Here is a 14,735-nt window from a genome sequence, read left to right as displayed (position 1 = left end):
GGTTCAGGAGGCAGACACCATTAAAGTGTAGGCTTAAGACTTTCCTCTTTGATAAAGTGGCTGGTGGGTGCTGTTAGCTCTGCCGGCATTTAGGGGGTGGCCTCTCGCTGGGCTGGGGGCTGTTGCTTTCTATGGCAACCGGCAGTGCTTGTAGACACAGCAGTCGTTAACTCCTTCAAACTTTGCTACACTTTTGTTTTTTATCTGTTTATTCTGGCTTTATTGCCAAAACATGCATTACCTCAGTCATTGGAAGATGAAGATGGGGTTTTTGGATTAATGAGCAGCAGACCACAACTGGTCCACAACTGGACCATGCGCCACAGCGGGTGCTGATCGCTCAGAGGAGAGGAAAGAGAGCCAGGAGAGGAGCCATGCTGGCCCAGCTTGGACTTAATTTTGCTCCTAAATATCCGGTCTTGACAAAATGGGACTCATGTTGACCAAACAACGGAATTCAGAGACTGTCGTGCCCACATCCATCAACACCCCGGATCAAACACTCGGCAGGTGGTCCATGTTCCGAGCTGTTAGCGCAAGACTCCGGCAAGATGAGGGGGAAGTGGACTGTGTGTTTTACATCAATGATGCTTGGTGCACAAATTATGCAGTCAGGATGGACTCTGTTTCCCAGATGTCAGACTGTTTATTGTGAAGATGAAACTTTCATATTATCATCTGGTTGCTGCTGTTTACATTCACCTCAGAAGAAAATTCAAAAAATGCACTGTGGAATGTTTGAGGTGTATATGTGTATGTATATATGTATATAAATAACTATTGTTTTATTTTATTTTATATGTTACCATATTTTAACATAGGCATACACTTACTTAGCCTATATGTTGTGTGTGTAGCACAAAGGAATTACAAATTTTGTTTCGTTATGCAGCCTTGTGCTGTATAATGACTAATTTAACAACCTTTTATTTTGTACCTTGTTGCCTCTGGTTCTCCCTTGGGATGGGGCGTGGCTTTCCCCGGGGCATGTGGTCTGTGGTCTTTCTTGCTCTGTGGGGATTGCAAGGTGCCCTAGCTGCTTGGGTTCGTCCCTGCCTGCTGCCACACCCACAGACACATATTTGGGTTGTCCATGGTTGGCAACTGTTAGTTGCCTTGTTATTTATGCTTAAACTAATTAGGGCCCGAGCACGACCGTGTGAGGTCCCTATTGAATTTGCTCGGATTATTAGGGCCCGAGCACGACCGTGCGAGGTCCCTATTGAATCTGCTCGGATTATTTTTTTTTTTTTTTTTTTTTTTTTTTTTTTTTTTTTCTGCAAAGTAGGCCCAAATGACATGGCCTAAACATACTCGAAAACTCACCAAAATTTGCAAACATGTCAGAACCGGTGAAAAATTTCGTATTCTACAAGTTTCGCACATGGGCGTGGCAAAATGACTCGCTAGCGCCACCTGAAAATTGGAAATGATTAGCCCCTCGTTCACGTTCAACCTACATGTACGAAATTTTCTGGGGACATGTATCGTATCAAGACGCACAAAAAAGCCTCAAGAACCCATAGCCTAAAGTCAACAGGAAGTCGGCCATTTTGAATTTTATGGCCATTTTTGGATGATTTACACACTTCGTACTTTAACGAACTCCTCCTAGGGATTTAGTCGGATCGACGTCAAATTTCTGCTGTGCCTTCTAAAGGCATTGACGATGAAAAGTTGTGCTATTTGCGAGTTTTCGTCAATGGGCGTGTCCGTGGCGTCGATGATTCGCAATGAAACAGGAAGTTGTTGTAACTTCAGTGTACATGCTCACATCTGGACCAAACTGTACATGTAGGATGAGAGTCCCGCCCTGAACACATGTACATGCCGACATTCACCCACAGTCATAGCGCCACCTGCTGGCAACAGAAAGTGACCTTTAACGAAGCAGCCCCCGCCGCACGTTTCACCTACGTGCACGAATTTTCTGTGGTACGTGTATCTTGTCCAGACGCACAAAAAAGCCTCTTGGAGCCATAGCCTAAATCAACAGGAAGTCGGCCATTTTGAATTTTACGTCAAATTTTGGATGATTTACACACTTCGTACTTTAACGAACTCCTCCTAGGGATTTAGTCCGACCGACCTCAAATTTGTGCTGTGCCTTCTAAAGGCATTGAAGATGAAAAGTTGTGCTATTTGCAAGTTTTCGTCAATGGGCGTGTCCGTGGCGTGGCGTCAAAGATCAGCTCTTCGCCATGACACGGAAGTTGTCGTAACTTCAGTGTACATGCTCACATCTGGACCAAACTGTACATGTAGGATGAGAGTCCCGCCCTGAACACATGTACATGCTGACATTCACAGACAGTCATAGCGCCACCTGCTGGCAACAGGAAGTGACTTTTAACGAAGCAGCCCCCGCCGCACGTTTTACCTACGTGCACGAATTTTCTGTGGTACGTGTATCTTGTCCAGACGCACAAAAAAGCCTCTTGGAGCGATGCCCTAAAATCAACAGGAAGTCGGCCATTTTGAATTTTACGTCAAATTTTGGATGATTTACACACTTCGTACTTTAACGAACTCCTCCTAGGGATTTAGTCCGACCGACCTCAAATTTGTGCTGTGCCTTCTAAAGGCATTGAAGATGAAAAGTTGTGCTATTTGCGAGTTTTCGTCAATGGGTGTGTCCGTGGCGTGGCGTCAGAGATCAAGTCTTCGCCATGACACAGGAAGTTGTTGTAACTTCAGTGTACATGCTCACATCTGAACCAAACTTTACGTGCTTGATAACTCTCCCACCCCGCTATGGAGGACCGATCCTGACACAGTCAGAAATAAATACAGAAATAAATAAATGCTCAATAAATAAATAAGCATCCAATTAAATACACAAAAAAATTAAGTAAATAAATAAATGTAGGTAGTAATTAAATTATACAAGGAGACATAAATGTATATTTTAATTAGTGCCTTTACTTATTCACCTTTGTTATAATTACCTTATTTGTTTATTCAACTTTATTTATTACTAATTTTTTAATGTATTTATTTATGTGTGTGTTTTAATATTTTTGTCTGTTTTATTCTTCCTTTGTATTTATTTACCTTATTTATTTTCACCCATGGTATTTATTTCTGCCTGTCTTAAATTTTTGTATGCATTTCTGCCTCATTATGCAAATGAGGAGGGGCTGTGTCTCAAGGGGTCATCTTCTCTGCTATTGGTGGACCAGTCAGACAGGAGAGCTCCTACTCTGCCTGCAGACATCAACGATCTTGCCCCTCACACAGTCAGATGGCTTCCTTCAGTGCGCTGAGGTGTTTAACAACTCTGAAGACAATACTACCAGCAATGTCTTCCTTCTCTTTTCACGTAGAAGCACCGACAGACAGTGCTTTCAGTTTGCTGCATGCATGGACACAGAACTGCGGTATAGGGAGAAGCACACGGTCAGCTGGCTGCAGCTAAATCTGGAGTGCACTCGTATTCAATTCTGTATGGTAAATTCAGTTTTAACGGAGCAGAGCGAGCTGACAGGCAGAGTTAGAGACTTTTTCTGTCTGTTTCTCTCTTTACAAAGACGCATGTTGCAGTCAGAGTCTTCTCTGAGATGCGAGCACGACATACAACACAATTTATCAAATTACACAACGGATATACAGTATGAAAATAAGATTGATTGGATTATACTCACAGGAAGTATAAAACCTCTTACATGGGTCTATTAAAAGTAAAGTAACACAAAAATGTCAGGGAAATTACTTTACTTAGATTTAAGTACTGCAGTTGTACATTTGAAATACCTTCCTACCTTTCTGATAGGAAGCCTTCTTGAGGTGGTATAAAACATTTCTTCTTATATTCTGATTTGAGTTGTGGACAACTATGACCACATGAATTAAAAAAATTAAACATTTCACTGCCCAAGTCAGCTATAACACAAGTCTTGTTCATCAGACTACATGCTGTACAGTATTTGTGGACAGATTTTGTCCCAGGATTTCTTATGCATTTCTTCTTCTTCGTTGCATGATTTAGAATAATAAGGTGAGAAATGGGTCTATTCTGAGTTCATCCTGCACTGCAGCAGCTAATAAAGTCCATTTAATCCCAAAAACGCTTTTCTTTTAGGCAGGCTGGAGCAGAAAACAACTCACCTTTCTCAAGTTGTACAGTAATGTCACATGTGTATGAAGGTGGATCAAACAAGCTAATCTTAAATGTCAAAGTAGAGAGGAGCCTAGTAGGCCTATTTATTTTCATTCATTACACAATATGAATAAGCTATGCAGACAGTTGTAAAGAAAGAACATCTTTTTCTTCTGTTCTCTACTTGTTATAGTTACACAGTATTAGGGGTGTGGGCTGTATTAAAAGTATCCACTGTTCTCCCATGCTCTAACACACAGTAACGATGAAATGTGTGCTGTTCTCACATTCTTCCTCTGTATGTACACATAAACAACAAGGCAAGGAATTTATTTTATTGTTTGTGTACATTATTGTTCAGTGTACATGTCACATCTGAAACAAACTTTACGTGCTTGATAACTCTCCCACCCCGCAGACATCTACACGCCAACACCGATTTATATTCATAGCGGCAAGTGCTATGTAGCTCCACATAGGGGACACAGGAACTGACATATAGCACATTCATGCGGCGTCATAACCGCGTAGCAAATTCACAGCCGCACCGGCAGAGCTCCAGAATATGCAACTCGGCCGGCTCACGCGCGGACGCGCTTACAAGTGCGAGGGCCCGCCCAACGCTGCTTGCAGCTTTATATATATATATATATTTTTTTTTTTTCTGCAAAGTAGGCCCAAATGACATGGCCTAAACATACTCGAAAACTCACCAAAATTTGCAAACATGTCAGAACCGGTGAAAAATTTCGTATTCTACAAGTTTCGCACATGGGCGTGGCAAAATGACTCGCTAGCGCCACCTAGAAAATTGGAAATGATTAGCCCCTCGTTCACGTTCAACCTACATGTACGAAATTTTCTGGGGACATGTATCGTATCAAGACGCACAAAAAAGCCTCAAGAACCCATAGCCTAAAGTCAACAGGAAGTCGGCCATTTTGAATTTTACGGCCATTTTTGGATGATTTACACACTTCGTACTTTAACGAACTCCTCCTAGGGATTTAGTCGGATCGACGTCAAATTTCTGCTGTGCCTTCTAAAGGCATTGACGATGAAAAGTTGTGCTATTTGCGCGTTTTCGTCAATGGGCGTGTCCGTGGCGTCGATGATTCGCAATGAAACAGGAAGTTGTTGTAACTTCAGTGTACATGCTCACATCGGACCAAACTGTACATGTAGGATGAGAGTCCCGCCCTGAACACATGTACATGCCGACATTCACCCACAGTCATAGCGCCACCTGCTGGCAACAGAAAGTGACCTTTAACGAAGCAGCCCCCGCCGCACGTTTCACCTACGTGCACGAATTTTCTGTGGTACGTGTATCTTGTCCAGACGCACAAAAAAGTCTCTTGGAGCCATAGCCTAAACCCAACAGGAAGTCGGCCATTTTGAATTTTACGTCAAATTTTGGATGATTTACACACTTCGTACTTTAACGAACTCCTCCTAGGGATTTAGTCCGACCGACCTCAAATTTGTGCTGTGCCTTCTAAAGGCATTGAAGATGAAAAGTTGTGCTATTTGCAAGTTTTCGTCAATGGGCGTGTCCGTGGCGTGGCGTCAAAGATCAGCTCTTCGCCATGACACGGAAGTTGTCGTAACTTCAGTGTACATGCTCACATCTGGACCAAACTGTACATGTAGGATGAGAGTCCCGCCCTGAACACATGTACATGCTGACATTCACCCACAGTCATAGCGCCACCTGCTGGCAACAGGAAGTGACTTTTAACGAAGCAGCCCCCGCCGCACGTTTTACCTACGTGCACGAATTTTCTGTGGTACGTGTATCTTGTCCAGACGCACAAAAAAGTCTCTTGGAGCCATAGCCTAAACCCAACAGGAAGTCGGCCATTTTGAATTTTACGTCAAATTTTGGATGATTTACACACTTCGTACTTTAACGAACTCCTCCTAGGGATTTAGTCCGACCGACCTCAAATTTGTGCTGTGCCTTCTAAAGGCATTGAAGATGAAAAGTTGTGCTATTTGCAAGTTTTCGTCAATGGGCGTGTCCGTGGCGTGGCGTCAAAGATCAACTCTTCGCCATGACACGGAAGTTGTCGTAACTTCAGTGTACATGCTCACATCTGGACCAAACTGTACATGTAGGATGAGAGTCCCGCCCTGAACACATGTACATGCTGACATTCACAGACAGTCATAGCGCCACCTGCTGGCAACAGGAAGTGACTTTTAACGAAGCAGCCCCCGCCGCACGTTTTACCTACGTGCACGAATTTTCTGTGGTACGTGTATCTTGTCCAGACGCACAAAAAAGCCTCTTGGAGCGATGCCCTAAAATCAACAGGAAGTAGGCCATTTTGAATTTTACGTCAAATTTTGGATGATTTACACACTTCGTACTTTAACGAACTCCTCCTAGGGATTTAGTCCGACCGACTTCAAATTTGTGCTGTGCCTTCTAAAGGCATTGAAGATGAAAAGTTGTGCTATTTGCGAGTTTTCGTCAATGGGTGTGTCCGTGGCGTGGCGTCAGAGATCAAGTCTTCGCCATGACACAGGAAGTTGTTGTAACTTCAGTGTACATGCTCACATCTGAACCAAACTTTACGTGCTTGATAACTCTCCCACCCCGTTATGGAGGACCGATCCTGACACAGTCAGAAATAAATACAGAAATAAATAAATGCTCAATAAATAAATAAGCATCCAATTAAATACACAAAAAATAAAGTAAATAAATAAATGTAGGTAGTAATTAAATTATACAAGGAGACATAAATGTATATATTTTAATTAGTGCCTTTACTTATTCACCTTTGTTATAATTACCTTATTTGTTTATTCAACTTTATTTATTACTAATTTTTTTAATGTATTTATTTATGTGTGTTTTAATATTTTTGTCTGTTTTATTCTTCCTTTGTATTTATTTACCTTATTTATTTTCACCCATGGTATTTATTTCTGCCTGTCTTTTTTAAATTTTTGTATGCATTTCTGCCTCATTATGCAAATGAGGAGGGGCTGTGTCTCAAGGGGTCATCTTCTCTGCTATTGGTGGACCAGTCAGACAGGAGAGCTCCTACTCTGCCTGCAGACATCAACGATCTTGCCCCTCACACAGTCAGATGGCTTCCTTCAGTGCGCTGAGGTGTTTAATAACTCTGAAGACAATACTACCAGCAATGTCTTCCTTCTCTTTTCACGTAGACGCTCCGACAGACAGTGCTTTCAGTTTGCTGCATGCATGGACACAGAACTGCGGTACAGCACACAGTAACGATGAAATGTGTGCTGTTCTCACATTCTTCCTCTGTATGTACACATAAACAACAAGGCAGGGAAATATAAAAGGAATTTATTTTATTGTTTGGGTACATTATTGTTCAGTGTACATGCTCACATCTGAAACAAACTTTACGTGCTTGATAACTCTCCCACCCCGCAGACATCTACACACCAATACCGATTTATATTCATAGCGGCAAGTGCTATGTAGCTCCACATAGGGGACACAGGAAGTGACATATAACACCTTCATGCGGCGTCATAACCGCGTAGCAAATTCACAGCCGCACCGGCAGAGCTCCAGAATATGCAACTCGGCCGGCTCACGCGCGGACGCGCTTGCAAGTGCGAGGGCCCGCCCAACGCTGCTTGCAGCTTTAATTGTTATTATTTTGCTTCTGAAAAACCGTCAAGCTTGACGGTTTTTCTCCAGCAGTCAGTTTTTTTCTTCCCCAACCACCTTGGTAATTTGAGAGTGTTAATGTTTTCCCACACCCGGAGCACAAAGCTTCCTGTCCAGGCAGAATCAGCAATAGGATGGCTAGCTGAAAGGCTAACTGAGTAGGTAGCAGTAGCTGCTGATAGTAGTAGTTGTGCTCGTGCACATGGTTGAACTCATGAGCGACAAACACAGAGAGCTTCACACAACAAGCAAGAAACTCAGGTAAACTCCCACTGCAATGTTAGAGTAATATTTTTATCTGTTTGATGTTGAACTTATCCATGCTTATTGTGTGATAACATTACATTGACTGCACTTAGCTGACATGATACAGTGTTAGCTTGCTGGCCGGTATGAATATTTGAGTGGCATTAGAAATTACAAATAAATATGATTTATGTTCAGCTCACTGTAAAGTAACTATTATATAAATATTATACAGGCCTTGAAGTGATGAGAGGAGTCTTGTTCCTACCTGTCGAAGGGACGGAGGGAGTTGCTCAGATCACATTCTGAATGTGACACTCGGATGCAGTCAAGACTCTCCATCCAGTCATGATCATCACTGATAGTCACATGACAAAACACACACAACAGGAGAATAATGACTTAAATCAAAAGAACCAACAGACTGCTGACATTCTGACACATTCTGTCACTGGCATCATCTGACACTTTTGTATAAGCTAAATTTACATTTTTTTTAAAATGATATTATATAAAAATATATTATTTTTAAAGATGCAGATAAAATGTGGAGACAAAGCAACACAGTGTGAAATCGCTTTAATTTTGTTTGTTACTTGAGCAGTGTTGTTTCAGTGCTGTGTTTTTGACAGAAATTTATCAAAGACATTATCTCCCTCAACCAGTTGGAGAAGCTGGTAGGAGACAACATTTTTTAAATATTAAAACTTTTAAGAATAAAAGTCTGGAAAACTAAAATGGTGGTATCTAGGGAGAGTTATTTGAGGAAGGGGAAGACACTGGCTGAAATAGTGTGGTATGCAGCCAGAAGAGAGAGATTGACAATAGAGAGAAAACTGGAACCATTGATAGAAACCATTGATCCTGCCAAAGAAGAACTTTCACAATCGTCAGAGAAGGTGGCAGGAAATCCAGAATTGGCAGGATTCAGAAGTTGGTTAATAGGGTTTTGCTTGTTATTGTTGATCAGGCCAGAGAAATACGCTGCTCTCTGATCTTTTAAGAGTTGCTTGGCATGGTTAGTAGCTCCTTCATGTGAAGGTATTGTACTTGGAGGATTGTTTCTTCCATCTTTTTATGATCTCTTCTCTGACGTTGAATGGAATAATTTAACCAAGGGGACGGACTGACAACTGGGGCTAGTCTGGTTTAACATCGAGAACAGGTGTCAACCACTAAGGAACCATTCATTAAACCAGATAACAGAGTCATTAATATCGGAAAACTTAGGAATTTTCATGTCATGTGTTGGTGGTTTCTAAGAATTCAATTCATTTCAATTAAATTTTATTTATATAGCGCCAAATCACAACAGTAATCTCAGAGCACTTTTCATAAAAGAGCAGGTATACTCTGTGATGATATTTACAGAAACCCAACAGTTCCCACCAAGAGCAGCACTAGGTGACAGAGGCAAGGAAAAACTTCCTCGAGCAGAACAATGGCTCAGGGCGGGCAGCCATCTGCCTCGACCGGTTGGGGGTGAAACCGAGGGAGGGAAAGAGAGAGGGATGGAAGGGAGGAGGGAAGCAGCCTACACAATATACACACAGGTACATACAGTAAAGGTGATGTTGCTATAGACTGAATGAAAATGGTACAGTATTTATAGTAGTGTTACTGACAATAATCGTAATGTTAATGATAACAGTAATAATAGCAATAGGACTAGTAACAATTATTGTAGCAGAGGGTGTCGAGCAGGAACACGGGGGCAGCAGGTGACTTGCAACCACAGATCCAGACTCCACAGCTCCAGAGCCATAAACACCTGCAGGAAGTGATAGGAGGAGAGAGGAGAGGGACGAGAAAGCACAAGACTACTGGAAAGGGTAGAAGTCGAGTTAGTAATATGCATTAATGGGATGAGGTTGCATACAGAGGGAGAGAAAGAAGAGGATAGAGGAGCTCAGTGCATCATAGGAAGTCCCCCGGCAGTCTAGGCCTATAGCAGCATAACTAAGGGATGGTTCAGGACTCACCTGAGCCAGCCCTAACTATAAGCTTTATCAAAGAGGAAAGTCTTAAGCCTACTCTTAAATGTGGAGATGGTGTCTGCCTCCTGAACCCAAACTGGAACCTGGTTCCCCAGGAGAGGAGCTTGACAGCTGAACGCTCTGGCTCCCATTCTACTTTTGGAGACTCTAAGAACCACAAGTAACCCTGCATTCTGGGAGCGCAATGCTCTGGTGGGATAGTAAGGTACTATGAGCTCTATAAGATAAGATGGTGCCTGACCATTAAGAGCTTTGTAGGTGAGAAGAAGGATTTTAAATTCTATCCTGGATTTTACAGGAAGCCAATGCAGGGAAGCTAAGACAGGAGAAATCTATGCAGTTAAGAAAAATCTTAAAATCCCCAAAAACTCATGCTCCCCACTTTGTATCAAAAATACCAATTTCAAAACTATGACAAATCAGTGCTGATTTTAGCGCTACTGACTGGAATGATGAGCTGTCATTAGAAGATCAAGAACAAATCCTAACGTAATTTCATACTAAACTACATAAACTACAAAATAAATATACCACTGCCAGCAAGGTTTGACCAAGAAAAAATAAATTACCTTGGATAAATTCTGAAATACTTAAACTCCTTAAATTGAAGGCCTCGCTTCTTAAATTGTATAGGTTAAATAGAACATCTGAGAGTAAAAATAATTTTATATAAATTAGAAATAAATGTAATCTGGAACTGCGTAAGGCTAAGGCGGCCTATTTTCAACAGCAAATTACCCAATCTGCTGAGAACCCAAAGACACTTTGGCAGACCCTTAAGGCCATCACCGGTGATAATGAAAATGAGAAGAAAAATTATGTTGATATTCAAATTTCCCAACGGGGCAGTCTTATTTCAGATTCAGAACGATTGCAAGTGCTTTCAATGATTATTTTGTATCATCTTTTAAAGAATTGGATATGCATTTTGCCATTCCCTCTTTGTCCTCACCTGATCTTCCCTTAACATCTGATCAGTTCTCATTTTCTGAGATCTCACAGAACGAGGTGATACAAATATTGCATCTGCTAAAAAATTCTCATGTCCATGATAGTTATGGTTTGAACACCTTAGTTTTAAAGACTCTTTTTCTGCATTTAACTAATCTTTGTATCAGGCTTTGTATTTTTCCTACTGACTGGAAAACAGCACAAATTACTTAAATCTGATGATCACACTCTTCTTTCAAATTATAGACCTATTTCAATACTCCCAGCAATGTCTAAGTTGCTGGAAAAAGTCTTGCATAATCAGCTAAGCTCCTACCTGGCTCAGTAATTGTCAACACGGTTTTTGTGCGAAGAGATCAACCATGTCGGCGTTACTACTCTTTACTGAGCAATTACGTAACTCTCTTAACAAAGGTCACATCACTATTTTCATTGATTTTCGTAAAGCTTTCGATACAGTGAACCACCAGATCTTGTTAAATAAACTTCACTCATTTGATCTGTGATAGAAATGCTCTTCTTATTTGACAAACAGGTTGCAGATAGTCAAAATTAATCATGTTATATCTCAATCTTAAGTTTGTGACATGGGCATTCCACAAGGCAGCATTCTTGGACACTTACTTTTTCTTTTATATATCAATGATTTCCCTCGAGTGTGTAAACACTCAAAATGCTTACTGTATGCTGATGATATCGTGATTTTTCTCTCTGATTCAAAACCTTAATGTCATAAATTATCTAATCATCATCACCATATCCATAAACTATCAATTGATCTTCACTTGCTACATGATTGGCTGAAAAAGAACCATCTGACCATTAATGTAAAGAAAACTGAATGTATGTATTTTCATTCACCCAGAAAAAGTCTTTCTTTTACTAATTTTATTACTTTTGCAAACCAAGAAATTGTCATCACAAAGACCTACAACTACCTTGGTGTATTACTTGATTCACACCTTACATATCGGGAACACATTTCTAGATTAACAAAAAAGCTGAATCAGAAACTCAATGTGTATAACAAGGTTAGGTCATATCTCTCCTTTTCGGTTTCTGAAATTTACCTACATGCCATTGTGTTTTCAACAATGTCCTACTGTCTTCCAATCTGGTCTCTTACCACTAAGGACATCAGAATCAGAATCAGAATCAGAATCCACTTTATTGCCAGGTATGTGTACACATACGAGGAATTCGACTCAGGATTGTACATTGCTCACGATGTGTTTACTCGTACAAAAATACCATAACACAACAATAAAATAATAATAAAATAAAATCAGACACAAACTACAGTATAGACAACACTAACATACACACTATGAACAGAGTGCAAAGGATGCAAGAGTAAACTATTATTCTCATTATGTACATGTTGAAGGTGGATATGATATACTGGTACACATACATGTACACATGTACACAGTGTGATGGAACATAGTGCAAAGGATGCTGGAAAAAATAAATAAGACCTATGACCTTATGACCTGATGTAGGTGTATTGGTATACAGTATATACAATATGACAGTATGAACAGCACTGAAATAGAGAATTGTGAATAAATAAATTATATGTGGAAACCAGTAAACAGGTGGCTGATTAGAGAGAGAGTTACTGGGTTATTGCACAGGAATTGTTCCTGACACTGTGAGTCAGAAATCAGCTGTTCATCAGAGTGATGGCTTGTGGGAAGAAACTGCTTCTGTGTCTGTTGGTTTTGGCGTACAGTGCTCTGTAGCGCCTAGCAGAGGGGAGGAGCTGGAACTTAGGCAGGTTGAGCTTCCTGAGCTGACGCCGATAGTACGTCCTCTGCTGGGCCTTCTTGATGATGGTGTCAGTGTTGGGCTCCCACTTCAGGTCCTGGGATATAGTGGAACCCAGAAACGGATTCCACAGCAGACACAGGGCTGTTGAGTATGGTGATGGGGGGCAGAGTGGGGGGGCTCCTCCTGAAGTCCACGGTCATCTCCACATTTTTGAGCGTGTTAAGCTCCAGGTTGTTCTGACCACACCAGAGAGCCAGCTCCTTAACCTCCCGTCTGTAGGCCGACTCATCACCGTCCCAGATGAGGCCGATGACCGTTGTGTCGTCAGTGAACTTCAGGAGTTTGACAGATGGGTCTCCTGAGGTGCAGTCGTTGGTGTAGAGGGAGAAGAGCAGTGGGGAGAGCACACACCCCTGGGGGGCGCCAGTGCTGATAGTCCGGGTGCTGGATGTGATGTTTCCCAGCCTCACCTGCTGACTCCTGTCAGTCAGGAAGTCTGTGATCCACTGACAGGTGGAGGCTGGCACAGTGAGCTGGGTGAGTTTGGTGCTGAGGATGTCCGGGATGATGGTGTTGAACGCCGAGCTGAAGTCCACGAACAGGATCCTTGCATATGTCCCTGGAGAGTCGAGGTGTTGCAGGATGTGATGCAGATACAAGTTGACAGCATCATCCACTGATCCCCTGTAGGCAAACTGCAGGGGGTCCAGCAGGGGGCCTGTAATGTCCTTCGGGTGGGCCAACACCAGTCTTTCAAAGGATTTCATGACTACAGATGTCAGGGCGACGGGCCTGTAGTCATTTAGTCCAGAGATGGAGGGTTTTTTCTGGGACCGGGATGACTATGGAGCGTTTGAAGCAGGAGGGAACTTCACACAGCTCCAGTGATTTGTTGAAGATCTGGGTGAAGATGGGGCCCAGCTGGTCTGCACAGATTTTCAGGTGTAGTAGCGCCTCACTAACACAGGCCTGAGATGGAATGTAAACAGCGACCAGAACAAACGAGGAAAACTCCCGCGGTGAATAAAATGGTTTACAGTTTATAAATAATGACTCTAGGTGAGGCCTGCATGATTTCTTCAACACTGTGATATCCGCGCGGATGAGATTAAATCCCGGTAGATGAAGTGCGCTGTCCGGGATGCGCTCGGTGAGCCAGCAGATCTGCAGAAGTCCGAGTTAGTTCTGTTGAGGAGAAGCAGTTTGTCCATTTTGTTGGCCAGAGAGCGGACATTCGCCAGGTGGATTGAAGGGAGGGTGGATTCCCGCTGTCTCAGCTTAACCAGCGCGCCTGCACGTTTTCCCCTGCACCGTTTCCAAAGAATCCTAAACAGAGCTGCCGCTCCTCCAACTAGTAACTCCAGGAAAGTTCCAGCATCAATAAAGAGCAGTGGAATAGTATGAGCAGTTGAAAGTCCAATGTTTAAGAGCTCTTCTCTGGTAAAAGTTACCAGAGAGGGACGGCAGAAAACAGCGTTAATTAACAAAAGCACTACGGAGCGTAACCCCGGGGCGGCCGTCTGCGGTGCCATCTTGGCCATCACTGAACCGACTATATTACCAAGCACTTAAGATCCACAGTAATCTTCCAAAGCGGTCTCATCATTGCAGTGCGCTCACACGCACAAATGCTCTGACTTATCAGAACTACGTAAACAGTCATACTATTGCATTTTACTTTCAGATTCAAAATAGCTCTTCACCGGCACTGAAAGGTCTTCTTCCGACATACAATATGAGACCACTACGCTTCACTACGTCAGTCTCACAGGCACTCATTCCAGTTCCATCATACAAAAACAACTACGGTCAGAAATCTTTTTTCTATATTTACACTAAAATTTGGAATGACATTCCCCATCATATTCGGACATTATCATCCATCACATATTTCAAAAAGTCATATAAACTGTTTCTTCTTAACACTCATACTTGTACACATTGATTGTTCATATATTGTTTTTAGTCTTGTTTTCCCGTACTTAATGTTTCACTTGTTCAC

General features: G+C 42.1%; 1 protein-coding gene across 1 annotated transcript in view; it reads right to left on the bottom strand.

Annotated features, from left to right (window-relative positions):
• LOC119911263 (tissue factor-like) overlaps positions 1-14,735 on the bottom strand; it is a 51,896-nt gene that overhangs the window by 28,346 nt on the left and 8,815 nt on the right. Inside the window, exon 3 of the mRNA XM_038730076.1 lies at positions 8,281-8,370. Within this exon, the coding sequence (XP_038586004.1) occupies positions 8,281-8,370 (90 nt within the window). The remainder of the gene's footprint in view (positions 1-8,280; positions 8,371-14,735) is intronic.

This window comes from Micropterus salmoides, unplaced genomic scaffold (genome assembly GCF_014851395.1).
Source record: "Micropterus salmoides isolate LMB-PRFRI ecotype aquatic unplaced genomic scaffold, ASM1485139v1 Ms_hic_scaffold_1993, whole genome shotgun sequence".
NCBI lineage: Eukaryota > Metazoa > Chordata > Actinopteri > Centrarchiformes > Centrarchidae > Micropterus > Micropterus salmoides.
Note: the sequence above shows the minus strand (reverse complement) of the source record. Positions and strands in the feature narration are given on the sequence as shown.